General features: G+C 35.5%; 1 protein-coding gene across 1 annotated transcript; it reads left to right on the top strand.

Annotated features, from left to right (window-relative positions):
• The first annotated feature begins 8,623 nt into the window (after window positions 1-8,623).
• On the top strand, window positions 8,624-12,161 carry LOC114294827 (5'-adenylylsulfate reductase-like 5). The gene is made up of 4 exons (XM_028238991.2): window positions 8,624-9,038; window positions 10,333-10,514; window positions 10,910-11,034; window positions 11,512-12,161. Exons 1-4 carry the CDS (start codon window positions 8,850-8,852, stop codon window positions 11,763-11,765), a joined length of 750 nt encoding a protein of 249 aa, XP_028094792.2. The 5' UTR covers window positions 8,624-8,849; the 3' UTR covers window positions 11,766-12,161.
• The last annotated feature ends 8,554 nt before the right edge of the window (window positions 12,162-20,715 follow it).

Raw genomic sequence — 20,715 nt, 5'->3', positions numbered from 1 at the left:
CACAACCGACCCACACCCACCCCTACCACCTACCAAAGGAAGACAACTTAACATAAATAATAATAAAAAAAAATTAATAATATATATACCTAATCCAATATTTTTGGAATAAACTAAAATCAACACAATGTCAAAATAGGGTAACACCAATTGATATTCTCCTTTTATATATTAGAGATCATTGTATATGTGTGTCATGGAAATTAAGATTTCTCACTCATTTTATAAAAAATAAAAAATAATAGATGAAGAGGAAAAGAAAACTAAAGAAATTATAATTAAAAAAATTGGAATAAAAAAAAGTGAGGTATTTATGAGGCAATTTAATAATGAAAAAATCGTGTCAAAATTTCACTAGTCTGTTTGCTTTTATATAATAGAATAATAAAATAGTTTAGTGTAGATAAAGATTTAGGTCAAGTTTGGCAAGTTGAAAAAAAGTTAAAAACTCAAAAAATTTCTCAAAAAGTTAAAAAGTTATTATTATTCACCAAAAGTCAAAAAGTACGGCTACACAATTCTCAATCCTAATTTTTCCATACACACTAATTTATACAAATTTTTAATACACATTTTTTCATAAAACGTCAAAAAGTTAACCCAAACAACCATATTTTTTTCCTCAACTTTTTAGTCTAAAAAGTCAAAAAGTACACTTATTTAGGATATCTCAAACAACTAAGGACTGGCACAAGATATTCATTTTTATCAGACATATTTTGAAATGTAGATTGATATAAGGGAACTTTTTTGATAAATCTTTTTTCTAAGAGTTTTATTCCATCCAACCCATATTCTTTTTTACTATTCCATTAGATCCTATTTGAGGTAAGAAGACTCTTTTCATCTACTTATGTTCCATTTAGTCCACATTATTTTCTTATGTTTCAATAAGTCCTATAGGTGACATAATTACCAAAATACCTCTAATGTGAATGTTCACATCCTATGGGTGACATAATTACCAAAATACCCCTAATGTGAATGTTCATATCGTCAATGTGCATGTTCACACTGTCAATGTGAATGTTCACACCGTCAATGTGAATGTTCCTATTTGAGGTAAGAAGACCAAAATACTCTTTTCATCTACTTATGTTCCATTTAGTCCACATTATTTTCTCATGTTTCAATAAGTCCTATGGGTGACATAATTACCAAAATACCCCTAATGTGAATGTTCACATCCTATAGGTGACATAATTACCAAAATACCCCTAATGTGAATGTTCACATCGTCAATGTGAATGTTCACACTGTCAATGTAAATGTTCATATCATCAATGTGTAGGGCATCGGCCTAGCCCGGGCCGGGGCCCAGCCCGGGCTGGGCTGGGGCCAACCCATGTAAAGCCTCGTGAGTGCTTGCCAAAATTCGGGCCAGGTTGGACCGGCCCACGAGCCAAAAAATTAGGCCTAGGCCCTAGCCCTGGCACAAAGGTATTCAGGCTTTGGGTGCCTCGGTGGGTCGAGCCAAGGGGCTTGGGCCTAGACTTGGGCTTGGGTCGGGCTTGGGTGAGCCTTGCCCTTTTCTTTAATTCTTTTTAATTTTTTCTCCCAAAATTTTATTATTTTCCACAAAAAAGACACCGGGCCTCTGGTGGACCGGGCCTCGGGCCGAACCTTAAATGGGCCTTATGCAGGGCAAGCTTTAAAGTGATGGCCCAGGTCCTATCCCAAGTTCTCGGGCTAAGCTCGGGCCCAGGCCCAAACAAGCTTCCCCCGGGCCGCGGGAGGGCTTCGGGTGGCCCACGGGCCGTGGACCAATTTTACACTCCTATCAATGTGAATATTAACATATCAATGTTAATATTCACATTGTCAACAGGTCGAACCTACTCCGGGCCGCGGGCCAATTTTACACTCCTATCAATGTTAATGTTAACATGTCAATGTGAATTTTCACATTGTAAACAGGCCGGGTCGGGCCCGGCCCACGGGCGGGTTTCGGGCCGCAGATCAATTTTACACTCCTATTAACGTGAATGTTAATATGTTAATGTGAATATTCACATTGGTAACGGGCCGGGCCGAGCCCGCCCCGGGCAGTCCACATGCTGTGGGCGGGTTTCAGGCCGACCACGGGTCGTAGGCCAATTTTACACTTCTATCAATGTGACTGCTAACATGTCAATGTGAATATCCACATTGTCAACAAACCGGGCCCGTCTCGGCCCAAGGGGGAGCTTCGGACCGCCCACGGGCCATCGGCCAATTTAACATTCTTACCAATGTGAATGTTAAAATATGAATATTTACAGCCCGCCCCGCCCCGGGCAATAGGAGGGCTTCGGGCCCCCCATGGGCCGCAGGCCAATTTTACACTCCTATCAATGTGAATGTTAACATGTCAATGTGAATATTCACATTGTAAGCGGGCCGGGCCGGGCCCGCCAGCGAATTTCGGGCCGCCCATGGGCTGCGGGTCAATTTTACACTCCTATCAATGTGATTGTTAACATGTCAATGTAAATATTCACATTGTAAACGGGCCGGGCTGGCAGGCAGGTTTCAGGCCGCGTACGGGCTGTGGGTCAATTTTACACTCCTATTAACGTGAGTGTTAATATGTTAATGTGAAAATTCACATTGTCAACGGGCCGGGCCGGGCCCGCCCCGGGCAACCCACGGGCCGCAGGTGGGTTTCGGGCCTCCCACGGGCCGCGGGCCAATTTCACACTTCTATCAATGTGAATGTTAACATGTCAATGTGAATATTCACATTGTCAACGGACTCGGCCCGTCTCGGCTCGGGGGTGATCTTCGGATTGCCCACGGGCCAATTTTATATTCTTACCAATGTGAATGTTAAAATATGAATATTTACAGCCCGCCCCGACCCGGGCAACGGGCAGGCTTCGGGCCGACCACGGGCCGCGAACCAATTTTACGTTCCTATCAATGTAAATGTTAACATGTCAATGTGAATATTCACATTGTAAACGGCCCAGGCCGGGCCCGCGGACGGGTTTCGGGCCACCTACGGGCCTCGGGTCAATTTTACACTCCTATCAACGTAAATGTTAATATGTTAATGTGAATATTCACATTGTCAACGGGCTGGGCCCGCACCGGGTTTCAGGCCATCCACGGGCCGCGGGCCAATTTTACATTTCTATTAATGTGAATGTTAACATGTCAATGTGAATATTCACATTGTCAATGGACCGGGCCCGTCCTTGCCTAGGGGCGATCTACGGACCGCCCACGTGCCACGGACCAATTTTACATTCTTACCAATGTGAATGTTAAAATATGAGGATTTACAGCCCGCCCCGCCCCGGGCAACGGCCCGGCTTCGGGCCGCCCATGAGCCGCGGGCCAATTTTACATTCCTATCAATATGAATGTTAACATGTCAATGTGAATATTCATATTGTAAACGAGCCGGACCGGGACCGCGGGCGGGTTTCGGGCCGCCTACGGGCCGCAGGTCAATTTTACACTCCTATCAACGTGAATGTTAATATGTTAATGTGAATATTCACATTGTCAACGGGCCGGGCCAGGCTGGGCCCGGCTCGGGCAGCCCACGGGCGGGTTTCGGGCCGCCCACGGGCCGCGGGCCAATTTTACACTTCTATCATTGTGAATGTTAACATGTCAATGTAAATATTCACATTGTCAACGGACCGAGCCCGCCTCGGCCCGAGGGCGATCTTCGGACCGCCCACGGGCCACGAGCCAATTTTACATTCTTACCAATGTGAATGTTAAAATATGAATATTTACAACTCGCCCCGGCCCAAGCAACGGGCGGGCTTCTGGCCGCCCACGGGCCGCGAGCCAATTTTACATTCCTATCAATGTGAATATTCACATTGTAAACGGGCCGGGCCGGGCCCACGGGCAGGTTTCGGGCCGCCTACGGGCCGCGGGTCAATTTTGCACTCTTATCAACGTGAATGTTATTATGTTAATGTGAATCTTCACATTGTCAACGGGCCGGGCCGGGCCCGCCCGGGCAACCCACGGGCTACGGGCGGGTTTCAGCCCGTCCACGGGCCACGGGCCAATTTTACATTTCTATCAATGCGAATGTTAACATGTCAATGTGAATACTCACATTGTTAACGGACCGGGCCCGCCCCGGCCCGAGGGTGATCTTCGGACCGCCCACGTGCCACGGATCAATTTTACATTCTTACCAATGTGAATGTTAAAATATGAGTATTTACAGCCCGCCCCGCCCCGGGCAACAGGCGGGCTTCTGGCCGCCCACGGGCCGCGGGCCAATTTTACATTCATATCAATGTGAATGTTAACATGTCAATGTGAATATTCACATTGTAAACGGGCTGGGCCGGGCCCGCGGGCGGGTTTTGTACCGCCTACAGGCCGCGGGTCAATTTTACACTCCTATCAACGTGAATATTAATATGTTAATGTGAATATTCACATTGTCAACGGGCCCGGCCCGGCCCGGGCAGCCCACGGGCCACGGGCGGGTTTTGGGCCGCATACGGGCCGCGGGCCAATTTTACACTTCTATCAATGTGAATGTTAACATGTCAATGTGAATATTCACATTGTCAGCGGACCGAGCCCGCCCCGGCCCGGGGGCGATCTTCGGACCGCCCACGGGCCACGGGCCAATTTTACATTCTTACCAATGTGAATGTTAAAATATGAATATTTATAGCTCGCCCCGCCCAGGGCAACGTGCGGGCTTCGGGCCGCGGGCCAATTTTACATTCCTATCAATGTGAATATTCACATTGTAAACGGGCCGAGCCGGGCCCGCGGGCGGGTTTCGGGCCGTCTACGAGCCGCAGGTCAATTTTACACTCCTATCAACGTAAATGTTAATGTCTTAATCTAAATATTCACATTGTCAACGGGCCGGGCCGGGCCGAGCCCGCCCCGGGCAGCCCACGGGCCTAGGGCGGGTTTCGGGCCGCCCACGGGCCGCGAGCCAATTTTACACTTCTATCAATGTAAATGTTAACATGTCAATGTGAATATTCACATTATCAACGGACCAGGCCCGCCCCGACTCGGGGGCGATCTTCGGGCCACCCACGGGCCACGGGCCAATTTTACATTCTTACCAATGTGAATGTTAAAATATGAATATTTACATCATAAAATTGCTAACCGTTCAAAAAATATTTGTAAGGGTATCAAAATTAAATATAAGGGCATAAGAGTCTAAAAAATAGTGTAAATCAAGAAAAAAGACTTTATGAAATAAAACTATACATACATGGTACTAAATGGGTTAATAAATTTCTTCATGGATTTTTTAGGTTAAAACACTTCTAAATGAGATTTATCAATAAAAATCTCTTGATATAATTTGGTTAGACAAATTAAGAGGGGAAAGGTTTCTCTCCGTCTAATTTAAATTGGAGGGTGTTGTTAGGTCTTTGTAGGCCCATCACATAATTCACATTAATAATCTGAACCGTCAATATGTAGAGCTCGTCGAGTACTTTATCTCTATTAAAAAATTACGTTAATCCGATATCGATAGCTATTTGATCGTATCACATTTGTGTCAAGTGACTATTAATATCTAATCTACTTGAATTTTTACAAAAATAAAACACTTGACAAGTCTTATATATTGAACAGTTTAAATAATCAATACGGGATCCGTCATACACCAACGTAGGCTCAACAAAATCCTCTAATTATGAAAACCAACTAGAGATAGGACTCTCTCAATCACTAACTAACTTAATAATTGTATCAAATTGATGATTTTAAATTCCAGAATCAAAATAATGTACTGAAAAAGTCGATCAATTTGGAGGTTGAATTAGTTCGACAATGGGATTATCAGATTTAAAAATTAAATAATTAAAAAAAAAAGAAGGCCACGTTCGGTTCTCTTTTAGAATCACAATTCCAATAAAAAAAATTTCAAAATTCATAACCAAACACACAATTTAAAACTACTCAAAACTCAATTTAAAAATTATTTTCAAAAACTCATAACCAAATACACAACTCAAAACTCAATTTAAAATTCTTTTCAAAATTCAAAACCAAACTCTTTTCAAAACACTATTTTAAAAGAAAAAATTCAAAAAAAATATTTTTTTTATTTTGTTTTTTAAAATTATTTTTAGAATCATGATTTGAGTGTGGAGTTGTATTTTGAGTTATGAGTTTTGAAAATAAAAAATTTGTTTGGTTATGAGTTTTGAAAATAAAAAATTTGTTTGGTTATGAGTTTTGAAAATAATTTTGAGTTGTAATTTGAGTTTTAAGTTGTATTTTGAAATTTTTTGGATTTATTTTTTTAATATTTTTTGAGTTATTTTGAAATTTTTTGGATTTATTTTTTTAAAATATTTAAAAATTTCTTAATTTTATTTTCTAGGGTAAATATTTTATATTTTAAGTATTTATTTATTTTATTTTAATGTGCACTATATTTTATATATTTATGTGCTGCATTTTTTAAAAAATATTTTAAAAAATTATTTTCTTATTTTAAATATATAATTTTTATTTTAAATATATTTTTATATTTTTATTTTATTTTATAAATATATTTGTAAATATTTTAATTTTTTTGTTATATTTTTAAATATTTACTGTGCAATTACCCATTAGGCTAAAATGGAAGTTTTATAAAACGGTTATTAGACCAGCGATATTGTATGAGATAGAATGTTAGGCAGCTAAGAAACAACATCTAAAGAAGATGAGTGTTACTAAGATGATAATGTTAAGATGGATGTGTAGCAAGACTAGAAAAGACAGAGTTAGGAATTAGTATATTGTACAATGGGTATGAGTAGTACCGATATAAGATAAGTTAAGGGATAATAGATTGAGATGATTTAGTCATATACAATGGGGACCAATAGAGGCAAAATGAAGAGATGCGATACAGTGACGGTAGATGGTAATGTTAAGGGAAGCGATAGACTTAGATTGACGTGAACTTGTGTAATAAATAGATATATGAATCTTCTTAATTTGACTAACGAAATGGCTTTGAATAGAGTCTAGTGTAAAAAATGGATTCATGTTGCCAACCCCATTTGATAGAACTTAAGACTTGATTTGGTTTGGTTTGGTTATGTGTTTGGTTACGATTTAAGTTTAAAGTTTTGAAAGTATTGTGCAGTTTCGAGTTATGTGTTTAGGAATTGTTTGGGATGAACTATATAAGTGCATTTTTTGACTTTTTGAATAAAAAAGTAGAGGAAAAAAAGATGGTGGTTTGGGATAATTTTTTGAGTTTTTACGACAAAAAAAATGTGTATTAAAATATTGTATAAAATAGAAAAATTAGGAAATTGCCCTCCCTGACACAGTCAGCATTACTGTGCTGACTTTCTATCTCTTTTAAAAATAAATAAATAAATTTATTTTTAATGGGAATGTGTGGCTTCAAGTGTGCCACGTTTTTTTTTCTTTTTTTTATATGAAGTTGTGGTTGCATAGTTTTGTGGCAGTACTGTTTTTATTTTTTTTCATCTGACATATTTCCCGCCAAAATAAAGGTAAATACTATATTTTTTTTTTTTAATGACTTTTTGGCTTGTTAGATTTTATAAATGATGTCAAATCAGTCCTTAGTTATAAGTTTTGAAAATAATTTTTGAATTGAGTTTTAAATTATGTATTTAGTTACGATTTAGAGTTGTGTGGAAAAAAATGATTCATGTTGCCAACCCCATTTTATAGAACTTATGACTTGATTTGGTTTGGTTTTATTTGGCTATGTGTTTGGTTACGAATTAAGTGTAAAGTTTTAAAAGTAGTGTGGAGATTCGAGTTATATGTTTAGTTATAAGTTTTGAAAATAATTTTTAAATTGAGTTTTGATTTATATGTTTAGCTACGATTTAAGTGTGGAGTTGTATTTTGAGTTTAAAATATTAGAATAAAAAAATTAAAATATTTACAAAATAAATATATATATATATATATATATATATAAAATTATATATTTAAAATAAAAAATAAAATTTTCTTAAACATTTTTTTAATATTAAAAAAAATAAATTCAAAAAATTCAAAATAAAATTCAAAATTTAAAAACTCAAAATTCAAAATACAACTTAAAAATCTTTTCAAAACTCAAAACTCCTTTAAAAATTCAAAATTCAAAATTTTGTTTTCAAAACAAATTTTAAAACTTATTATCAAATAATTTTTTTCGTTTCAAAATTCAACTTACAATTAAACACTTAGGCCCCGTTTGTTTTGGAGTGTAATAGATGAGAGGGGATTAAGATGGAGATGGAGTTATTTAGTGTTGTATTTGTTTGTAGAGTTAGGGAAGAGATTAGGATGGATGAGGGAATTAAGATGGAGGTTGTAAGAGAGATTGGGATAGAGGAGGTGGAGGTGGTATTAGAAAAATAGTGAGGGGACTAGAAATTTTTTTATTTTTTTTATTTTTTATATATTGAGAATTTTTATGTAAATATTAATGTTTAATTTTTTATATTTATTTTATTATTTTATATAAAAATAATTTAACAATTCCTACACTAATAACTATCATTAAAACAAACATAATTTTATTTAATTCCTTTACTATCAATTCCTTTACTTACAATTTTTTAATTATTAATCTCTTCCATTCTATCTCTAAAAACAAACGGACCTTAAATCATAGCTCTAAACTCAAAGTATAATTTTAAAACTTAAATCAAACGGGGCGGAAGTATTTTGTACATCACTCAAATTATTGTGGGTTTTAGTCAAACAACCTAGGACCAGTACACGAAGAAGACAAAGAAGTGGCCGAGGGAATTTGCAAAGCTGCGTTGGTAGAAAAGAGAGATACCGAATTTGCGCACCGCAAGGCTTAGAATTGTAGAGAGAGAGAGAGAGAGAGAGAGAGAGAAGGGGTGCATAATTGATAGGATAATTTAATGGCAGCATCGAAGAAATATGTTGTATTGATATGTATGTTCATAGCGGCGTCTTCGATTCGATACGTAGCTTCTTCGTCTTCATCAGCGTCTGTATGTACATCAAGGTGTAGTCCTCAATCCAATAAGTTTATCCACGATCTACAGTTTCAATGCCCCACTATGATCTCTTCTTCTTCGCCTCTTGAGGTATCAGCTTTCAATTTCCATTCTTTTTCTTTTTTCTCTTTTAATTTTGTATGTGTTTATGTGTATTATTTGGTTTTGAGTTCATAAATTTGATGAGCTTTTATACCTGTAAATTGAGCTTGACATACTTTTAAAGATGATACAAGGATTGTTCTTTCCTGTCATTAACATTTATTTATTTATTTATTTATTTATTGGGGGTTAAATATTAGATAAACTAAAATAGAACGACAAGAACACAAAAGGGGTTTTTGTTTCAGCTTTTCAGAGCTAACTTATGGCTTTTAGCTTTGCAAACGTTATTTTGGATTGTTTGGTTAAACTTATTTCAAACAGCTTCTGATTCTAACAGCTTATTTTAACTCAAAAAAGCTGATTCTGAGAAGCTGCTCATCCCTTGCTTCTGATTATCAGCTTCTGCTGTGGACATGTTAATTTATGGTTACACTCTTAAATTTTTTTATTTTTTATTTTTTTAAAAATAGAAAAAGACTCAAATGGACTATAGATTATTATTATTATTTTTTATGAGAAATGCAGACAAACAAAAAATAAAAATTAATTGAAAAAACTATTTCGCAGCTTATTTAACAAACACTACTCAGCAACTTAAATCTATAATCTAACAATTATACCAAACAGATTAACAACTTCTGATTAAAGTCATAATTTATAATCTATTAAGCTATAATTGATAAGCTGTTTTAACAGCTACACCAAACGGGGCCAAAGAGTTTAAAGTGGTTCGGCCAAGATTGGGTAGAGAGAGGGGGTAGAAGATACCAACCAAATCCCTTAGCTGTAAATAAAAAAATAGAAAAATCAAGATAAACACAAATCATAAGTTCTCTAATATGTTTGACATATGATCTTATCTTCAACACAATGCCTCAAGTTATTATAGCACGAAATGGTTGAAGTTGAAGTGTCCAACTTCAACTCAAAATTGTGATGATCATATAAAGTTGGTTGCAAATTTGCAATGAAGGTGTTGAAAAACGACATCAATGGTAATAACTCCCCCTCGAGAACCCTGAGAGAGAAAAATAGGCAAGGAATCAACAAATTGTGAAGGTAAGTCGGTAACAACAATGACTATAAGGATTGTGGTTTTTATTTAAAAAATAAATAAAATTAAGTCTATTATGGATTTGAGATTTCCACATGAATTGCTTGAACTACTTGACAACATGCAGATTGTTGGACTACTTTTTTTGTTTTTGTTTTTGTTTTTTGGGTGTAATTTCATTTTGTTATTTATTTACTTTCACAATTAATTTTGCTATCTTTGAAGATGGATGGGGAATCTCTTGACAGAGCTTTTAGCTCTGGTCATATACATGTATATACTGCCGTTTTGCTCTACGCCTCTGGATGCCCTTTTTCAAGTGTTGTTCAAACCAAGTTTGCTACCCTCAGTTCAATGTTTCCTCAAATCAAACATGTAATCATTGAACAATCTTCAGCCATGCCAAGGTGGGTTTTCTATTATTGTATTCCATTTTATCATTATTTGCTTATGTGGTGTGATAACCATCAAATTTTGATTTCGATTTTTTTTTTCATCGGGAAATTTTCATTCCTAAACACGAAGTAGATTTGGGTTTTTGGAATTAGTTAAGAAACCAGTAATTTAACATATGGTATGCACTGGAGGATCAATAAAAACTAACTATTCAAGGCAGTAACCAATCTTGATACTGTCCTAATAAAGTTGCTTTTATTTATCAACAAAAAATAATAATGAAAAAAAAATTACATAGAGGGAATGAGAGCATTGCTTTTCCATATCCTGCTGTTAACATTAATAATTTTGGCATTCTCATAAATTTTGCTTACCTGATTCGTGTGTCACATCTGCAATTTTGCAGTATTTTTTCGAGATATGGAATTCATAGCTTGCCCTCAATATTGATGGTGAATCGGACGACCAGGGTGCGGCATCATGGTCCAAAAGATCTCTGTTCCTTTGTGCACTTCTATAAGAGAACTACAGGTGGTGCTTCCAAGTAAATTACTTAATTGTGACCACAAAACCATTGGGGTGTCCTGTTGTTTTATTTTTATATATCAATAAAAATGTCTCTTCGCCTTCAAAACAATTTAACATTCAAAGGTACTCCTAGGATATAAATGAACCAATGTAGTGTCCTTCACATTTTTCTTGTGCCAGTTTCCTTTTCCCTAACGACTTCACGAAGGCTATGTTTGGATCTAGGATTTGGGTAGGGATTTGTGGAGGGAAAACAAAAGATAAGCTAAGTTAAATTTCATTCACATTCTCCTCGTCTTTCATTTTCTCTCCACATATCTCTACCCAAATTCTAGATTCAAACACAGCCTGAATGGGATTTAGATCAAATGGAGTACGATAGAATGATTACATTTACACTGGCTCTCCAGTTTTGCTCTGCATTTTATTTTTCAGGTAAATTAAATCATGGCTTTGCTCCATTCCCTTTTTCTGTTTCAGGACTTGACCCAGTAGTGGATTTGATTGAAGATCAAGGGAGCTACTCAGACAGTGGTCATAAACTGTTTCCCTCTTGGAAAGGGAACTCTTTAAAGGAGATATTGATGAGGGAACCTTACCTAGTTTTCTCAGTAATGTTTCTCTTTTTCAGGGTACTCCTATATTTCTTCCTAGAGATAATACATCATGTAATTGCTTTGTGGTCCACTTTCGTACCACATCTAAATGTGAGAATCTTTGGAGAGTCGAGCTAGATTTTGGGGCGTGTTCTCTACTTGATCGATGTAAAGAGAGTTTGGTGTAAACTGAAGCTGTGTAAAACCAGAAAATTCCATGATGGAGCTAGAAGTGCTCGGGTTTGGGCATCATCCTTGGCATCTGTCTCATTGGGTGAGACTTCGTCGCCAAGATTGTCTGCCTCGGTGGACTCCTAAAATTTGTATGAGTGGGCAAACCAACAAGAATGATGAACTTGGCTTGGATTGTGAGGAGGGTTTTCACTTTTTGTTTGTCATACTTTCCTTGCATGTTTCTTTTTCTTTTTCTTTTTTCTTGTATTTTCTTATAGTATTTATCTATATCAGAAAAAACTGAAGGTGTTACTTGTGTTTCAAAGCAATATACCAAAGATGTAAATTTGAGAACATTAATCTTTTGTGTATATTGTGTTGGTATTTGAGGAAACATATCCTTGTTTGGGAACAGGTTAATTTAATAACTTTTTAATTATTTGGCTAAAATATGAGCTAAAAAAAGCTAGTATGTTTGGGATGATTTTTTTGGCTTTTTACGAAAAGATGTGCAAAAAGTAGAGAGAAAAGAGAATCTTTGACTCTTTGGTATGAGTTGTTAGCTTTTTGGTATGAGTTGTTGACTTTTTGACTTTTTGATATGTTTAGTAATTTTTTGACTTTGTGACTAAAAAATTCGGTTGCCAAACGAGACCTTAAACCCCCCCCCCTCCGCGCCACTAGAACGAAAACAAGCTTGAAAGGAAAGAGAGGAAAGTGGACTTCTCCACATACATAAAATGGTACCCCCCCCCCCCCCCCGCGCCGCTAGAACGAAAACAAGCTTGAAAGGAAAGAGAGGAAAGTGGACTTCTCCACATGCATAAAATGGTACTTTTGTTAATACAAAATTTTAGGAGAAATTACATAAATAGTCTCAAGTTTTAACTCTTATAGCAAATTAAATCCTGCATTTTTAATTTTATCTAATAAAATTCTAAAATTTGTAGTCGTGTACAATTTTAACCATCTATCCTTGTTCCATTAACTTATCAACAAATTTTTTTTCCCAAGACATGGCAGACTATCATTTGCTCTTTCAATTAAATGTTAATCCTAAATGAAATCGACCACACTATATGTAACACCCCAACTTTCGAGCTGTTAAATACGTACAATAATACAACACAAATAGGATAAATAACTAAAGCATCTTAATATACATATATAATCGGGTGAATTACACTAATAGTCCCTGTAGTTTGGGACTTGTGTCACTTTAGTCTCTGACTTTTCAATTGTGACACATTTGACCATGAATTTTGAATCTTGTTCCAAATAAGGACAATTGAAAATATTATTAGATTTTTCAAGGGTAAAATCGTCAATTTGATAAAATATAAACTAATTTGACAAAAATAAATGTCAAACAAATATTTTTGGATTTTAAAAAATTATTTCTGCCCACTAAAAATAAAATTATGTAAAATTGATAAATCTTTTAAACATTTATTTATTTTTTTTATCAAATTAATTTTTATTATGTGTTTGGATGATGATCATGTAAAATTAATTCTAAAAAATTAATCATGTAATTTTTATTAATTTTTATCAATTTTACATAATTTTATCATTGGTGGATAAAAATAATATTTAAAAAATTAAAAATATTTTTTTGACATTTATTTTTGTCAAATTAGTTTATATTTTATTAAATTGACGATTTTGCCCTTGAAATTAAATAATGGTAACTTCAATTGTTCTTTTTTGGAACAAGATTCAAAATTCAAGATCAAATGTGTCACAATTGAAAAGTCAGGGACCAAAGTGACACAAGCCCCAAATTATAGGGACTATTTGTGTAATTTGCCCTATATAATTAGAGTTAATATTACAGATAATTCGTTTATATTTCATTACAGGATTACCAAAACATTGCCAAACCCATAGTCGAAGGGAAAAAAGAAAAACAACTAGTTTAAGTCTTCAAATGAACCACAGCTCCAGCACTTCATCTTATTTGCCTTCGAAATAACCTTCACCATTGTAAACTGCTTCATCACCTGACATGACACGCCATGAGCTTGGAATGCCCACACACCCTCACGTCTTCTATCAATCAGTCAACCATACATAGAACAAATCAGGTAACATAATATACAATCTTACAATAAGGATCTATGAATTAGTAGTTAGACTAGACATCTACAATCCCCCAAAGAGATCCTTCTACCCAACCACAAAGATTGAACACCGGACTATTCAGAACTTCCCCTTTCGCTGCTTTGTAGACCTTACCACCTATGCACACCTCCCGGTTATTTACTGGTCAGTGACATTGATAGACATCAAAAGGGATAGCCAAACAAGTGGGCTCGCTTACACCCAAATCGTGCCTAGGGCTCGCTTACACCCTGCACATACTATACCAAATCATGCCTAGGGCTCGCTTACACCCTGCACATACCATATCAAAGGGCTCGCTTACACCCTGAAACCACCGCAAAGAGTCTGAATACATCCGTGTCAACCTAGGGGCTTACTTAGACCACTTGCGCAAGACTTAACTCATTTGGTTTTAATCCCATCATAATTCATGTCATTCATATGTATAAATTATTCTACAACACTAGTGTGAACGTCACCCATTGCCAATCCCTTATCATTTTTTGTTTATTAGATCTTTTGTCAAGCAAGTTAGTCATATTCGGTAATTCGGTAATATAAAAGAGCATAAGACAAACAAGAGAGAGGAAATATAGTCCATGATAATCATACATAAGTATGGTAAGGCAAGCAAACAACATTAGGCATGCTTTGAAATACATGGAGACAAATAACACAATAAAACACCATTTTCAGCACTATTCAGTTCTGCAGGGCTAACAAGAATGCTTTGGTAAAAATACTTCCGGGTCAAATTAGGGGCTGAAATTGCACAGAAACAATAATCAACCTGTCTAGTTTCAGTTCCAATTCTCAGAATTTGCACAGCACCTCCAGAAATTCATTTACAAGCTATATTCAAAACATGTCCAGATTTGTCACCCTTTGGGAAAACTAGCTTTCCTCTCAATCTACCCAATGATTTTCACCCAAATAAATTCTGTTGGAAACAGGACTCAGAATTCTAAATTTTGACAGAAGAACCAACATGAGATGATTTTTATAGAATTTTATAAAATTGCAAGAAGTGGACTGTTTTTTAGAGACTCAGGACCAGATTTTTAAACAAAATATCTAAGCCCTAAAAACACACATTTAGGGGCTAATAAAATTATCACAAGCTCTAAACACACCAAATAGCCTACACTAAATTCAGATTTCAGAAATAAATAAATTTGACATTTCTTTTAAATTAGAGAAGTTACAGTAGTGCCTAATTTGACAAATTTGCAAGACAATGTCACTAGTTCATACCCACCCTTTCATACACACCAAAACCCTATTTAACATTAATATGCAACACAAGAGGGTATCTAAACAATAGGATGAGATGGTGAAAGAGATGGAGAAGACAAGAGGAAGAAGTGTTCTTACCTTGACTCAAGAAAGCACATTTTTTTCCTATTCTCCTTTTCTTCATTCTTCTTCTTCTTCTTCTTCTCTACTTCCCCCTAATCACACTCTCCTTCTCTCACCCTCTCCTTGGCTGCCTTAGAGATTAGATTTTATATTTCCTGTATTTTGGATAATCTTTTTGTATTAAGGAATTGATTTGTATTTAAAAACTTGAAGAATTTTATTTGTAACTATTATTAATATTTTCTTTTAGTGTAATTATTTGTATTTTGTGCTTAAAAATGATGTGTATCCGCTAGTTAAACCCTGGTGTATTGTTGTATTATGTTATCAAAATTTGGGGCGTCACACTATATCACCATTATCATTTATCAAAAACTATGGAGTGGATTACACAACATCACACCCATACCCCTCTTTTCTTCTATAGCCTAGCTTTTTATTTCCTTTTGATCACTTTATTCTCCTTTACCACCTCTTTTACATAGCTTATTATTCTTCTGCTCTCTATTCTAATGTAATGTCATATCTTCCTCTTTCCACAACCATATTCTCCCTCACTCTTCATTTCCTTTCTATTAACCACAATGGCATGATTGACAATGGATTTCATTAATTGATAACAACAACGAGACACTAGATCAATATCGACATTGGGAATCAACTATTATATCGCGATTAGTGATAGATCCCATGGATCAACTGTCACGACCCGCTTTCCGTACCCAAGGGTTAAGTATTGTGATGGCCAATAACTGAAGTTACCTCCGGCTAATTCTTGAATAAATTAATAAACACGAACGGAAATAATATTAAAGTGAGGGTACCAAAATAATCATCGGAGTTTTTATTTTTATTACAAAATTTATTGACCAAAAAGGCCAATATTTACATATAAAAATATTATAAAAGTGTTGTGTGTGTCTATTCCGCAACCTGACTTTCCAAAAGCTATTTATGAATTGCATTGTTTCCTAAAAATTGGTAAACAGCTATAAGCACATGGCAAAGTGAGAAATATTGTACCAAGAGTATAAATGACACAAAATAATCATGGATAGTTATGTAACTAAAATATTTAAGATAACTTAGTCTGAACAAATAATCATTTAAGTAGCAAAACTGAGATTATGTAAATAAATAACCATAACCACGGTACCGAACAGAACAGAACAGAGATCACAGGAGTGACAGTCAGAATAGAGGTACAGATTCAATAGGTGGCTCGTACGGATTATAAAGGTGGCTCTTACAATAGTGTAGCACTTATCTCTGCACAGAGCAGAGGTCAATAGATCCATGACAATAGAGGGTCACAAAGTGACCAAACAGAAGTCAATGGTTATTTAAGTCCCCTACGGCGTGAGACTCCCATGGTGGTGCTTATAAAACATAATTGTATATAAGGTCAAAGTCAAATAATCATTAAAAGTTAAACAAACGTATCCATGGGTTTCATTTTAAATAAATAGAGTTCAAAAATTAATCCACGTAATTGAAATATAAATATAATTTATAAAACACAACTTTTATAAAATAAATTATGGGTCAAAACATACGTAAAATATATTATGGTGACTCAAGGTATAATATAACGCACATTAACTTTAATACCTCACTCTTTCTTTCCACTATCAAGGCCTTATTTACTCCTAGTATTTTCTCCCCCCGTCTCTGTTTGTTTCTCCATGTTCTATCCATAGCATCACCGTTCCTTATATACCAGGGTACACTACTTGCTCATTAAGTTTTGAGTGACACGTAGTCACGCCACGTCACCTTGCCATTATTATGCCTTAAACTCAAGCTTATCCTCAAATGGATAAGTTTAAGTAATTGTTTTTTTTACCAATAATCTCATTTATAATTAAATAATACGAATATAAAATTTAAGGGACAACTTAAATTTTCGGGTTGTTATATCAACAACGACAATGAGACATTATATTAAGATTGATAACAAGAATCGACCATGACAGTGAATCATTAGGTTGATTTGATTGACAGTATCATCAACAAACGACTAATGATGTTAATGAGATTGGATCAATCATATGACTAGTGAAACTAAATCTATACTCTTTATCTTTGATTATGTTGATTTTTTTTAATTTTTTAATTTTTTTTTGTGGTTGATTCAATATGATTGCAATAAGTGGGAATAAGAATGAAAAAACAATGGAGGTAGTATTGAAAACAAAAGATGATGAGAGTGGTGCTGGAACGGGAAGTGATGGCATTGTGTTGGAACGATAATGCAATTTTATGACTGGCATTATAAAGGTGATGGGGATAAAGTTAGTGTTATAAACGGAAAGGCTTGAGAATATGAGTGATTGGGAGTATGTTGAGAAAGAAATGGGGATGAAGTAAGGTTGGCGTTAAAAATGGGAGAGACTGTGGTGGTGTTGGAAAGGAAATGAGATAGAGACAACACTATATATTGGTAATGGAATCAAGGTGGCAAAATGTGTATGTGCAATGACAATACTGTCCCTAATAATATGTAAAAAGACTATATTTTCTCCAGTAGTTTAGTTAACGAAATAACTATAGATGGTTAGAATTGTGCACAATTCAAAAGTTCATAATTTTAAATGCGGATCGATTTCCGCAATAGAGTGATATGGAATTTTGTGGACGAACCTTGGTGCACCAATGGGTGAAGGCCTACACAAGGAACAAACGATTAGGCTGCCCGACCAGGGATTAGTCGGAAACCCCTCCGACGGTCAAATCAGTCTCAGAATTTGGAATGGTAAAGGTAGAATATATGAGTAAGTTTAGAGTGTGAAGAGGTCGATCCCCTCTAAAGGAGAGTGAGGTTACCTTTTATAAGGACCGTTTAACTTGCTCACCAAGTTTCTTTCTTCGCCACCCGGCACTTAGTCGAAATGTTAGGTTGCTCCTTAATGGGAAGAGCAAAGAATCCGTTAAGCAATTCCGTTATTCACGGCAGATCAAGTACACCTTCCGTGTATTGGATGCGAGTTAATTTCCATGATTGGTTCGTACCAAACGCTTTTACAGTTGGTTCAGCGCCTTGATTCAAGTAGGGGTGCAACTCGGGCTGGTTCGGTCGGGTTGGGAGGTTGTCCAATCCTAACCCAAGTTGTGCTGAGACCTGCCCAAGCTTGCCCAAGCTCTAATTGTAACCCGAGGTTTCTTGCCCAAGCCCGACCTGAGTTAAATCCGAATTGTCCGAATTGTAAATGATTTTTTTTGTTTTTGTTTTTGCAACTACATTATTAAATTATTAAATTTTGACTCTATTTACATTTTTTTTTATATAGAAAATCATTAATATCATCAAAACAAATAATTTATATAATGTAATAAAGATGCCGCTATAGTAGTCTTTATAATTTATTAGTGAAAATAAAAAAAAGTAAGATTTTATATTATTTGTATATATAATATGTATTCAATATGATTTAATAATCTAAATTACTTTAATATCATGTAATGACCAATAATTTATATGTATATTTAATATTTTTATATATCTATATATATATATAATTCGGGTTACAGGTTGCTCGAGTTGTTTGACCTTTTTGCCCAAGCCTGTTCAAATTTAATTCGGACTTCTGAATTTTTGCTCAAACCCGACCCAAATCTGAAAATATTTTATTCAAGCCCTACAAAATTTCGGGCTGGGCTCGGGTTGTTCTGGTTGAGCCCGCCCAAATTGCACCCCTAGATTCAAGTTGGTCATCCTCCTTAGCTACGCTCGGCCCAGGTTCGTACTTGGGCTGCGTGGGTTGTAACGTCCCCAAAATAATACCAATAACCCAATTCACACGGGAAATAGATACAATAGAATTAATATATTTTCATTCATCAGAGTTTGAATTACAAAAGGTATTACATGCGCTATACATTCATAAATGTCCATCTTGAATATATGACATGTAATACTAGATAATGACAACAAAATAAATGCCCTACGGGCTTACATCTTTTCAAGACTTGCTTGGTTACAACAAAAGAGAGTCATAAGTTCTGTACATTTAATAGCTCTTGGCTTAAATAAACATGTAAACACAAAAGAAGAGCCTTCAGTCCCTCGGTCTTTCTAAGCTACGTCCTTTGAGGAAGCATGTCACTAGTACTTGAAAATGGTTTCCCAAGTAGGGTGAGCCAAAGCCAATAGAAACAGTCTATCACAATATATGAGATTTAACGAAGCTATAAGTTCAGCATACATATAAAATGTCAGGCGTAAAACATTTACGTCTTATATAATCATAAATGAATCAAGTCCATATCCTATTTCATTTCCTTTTTACTTATTTCAACAGATGAGCCAATTTTACCTATTTTCCATTAACACAAAATGAGATTACATCTCATTGGTTAGCAATCTCGCAAATGACATAAAACACTTCCACTGCCATTTTATGGATATTTTGTCCGCGGGATCGTCACCCATATATAGTTTTCAATTCGTCATTTTACGGATATTCCGTCCGCAAGATCGGCACCCATGTATAGTTTAGGGACTTTCACCCAAGACACTTTGGCCAACTTAATTATAATGGAGTCCAACCCCTTTCTCCTCCTAAATAATTATACATATGCAATGTATTTATACACATAATCACACATGGAGTGCATCTCTTTTTTTTCTCTCAAATAAACGTACATATACAATGTAGTTACATATCCCCATGTTCAATGATAATCATCAAGTGATTAGTTTCAATTTACCTAATCCACATGCAATTTCTACAACAATCAAAGCTATCCTCCACCGATAGCCCAATACAGATATTTCTAAACAGATTTGCAAACTTATGACAGATAATTTATTCGAAACTTTCAAGGGATGAGACATATCATCTATTCAATTTCGCCATCTATCTCCATATTTGTCCAATTCCATATTTACAACATCAATTTCATTTATTTGTACAAAATAAACATAATATCCATTCTAGGGCAAACCTTTCATTTTTCCAAAATCTCATCCAAGTACCAAAATCAACTATTTTGGCACCACAATAATTCATTTTTAAACTCCGTATTCATTTATTTCATTTCTATCAAAAACCCCTCTTTTACATCTCACCCAAACCCTAGGTTTGTGTTCGAAATACCTCTAAACCCATCATTGTTACATAACCACAAACGTCTAAGTTAAAAATCATAACAAGGTATAGAAAGAATTGAAGCTCCGAAGTCTAGTTTCTAGTGGTGGTGGTCTCATAAATTCCAACTATAAAAAGAGATATGATTAGGATTTTGGATCATATAGTAACACACTAAGTTCAAAAGAAGACTATCCCCTAACTCTTAAAACAAAATAAGGAAGCTCATAAGTTCTAACTTTTTGAACTACCACATGTATTTTTAAGTTTCACTCTAAGCATTTCTTATCAAGGCTACTAATGCAAGATGCAAACAAACAAACATGGATAATGTATGCTCATGTCATGGAAGAATGTCT

Source organism: Camellia sinensis, chromosome 1, assembly GCF_055761805.1.
Source record: "Camellia sinensis isolate YWXY chromosome 1, ASM5576180v1, whole genome shotgun sequence".
NCBI classification, from domain to species: domain Eukaryota; kingdom Viridiplantae; phylum Streptophyta; class Magnoliopsida; order Ericales; family Theaceae; genus Camellia; species Camellia sinensis.
The sequence above is the reverse complement of the archived record's forward strand: the minus strand, read 5'-3'. Positions and strand labels throughout refer to the sequence as shown.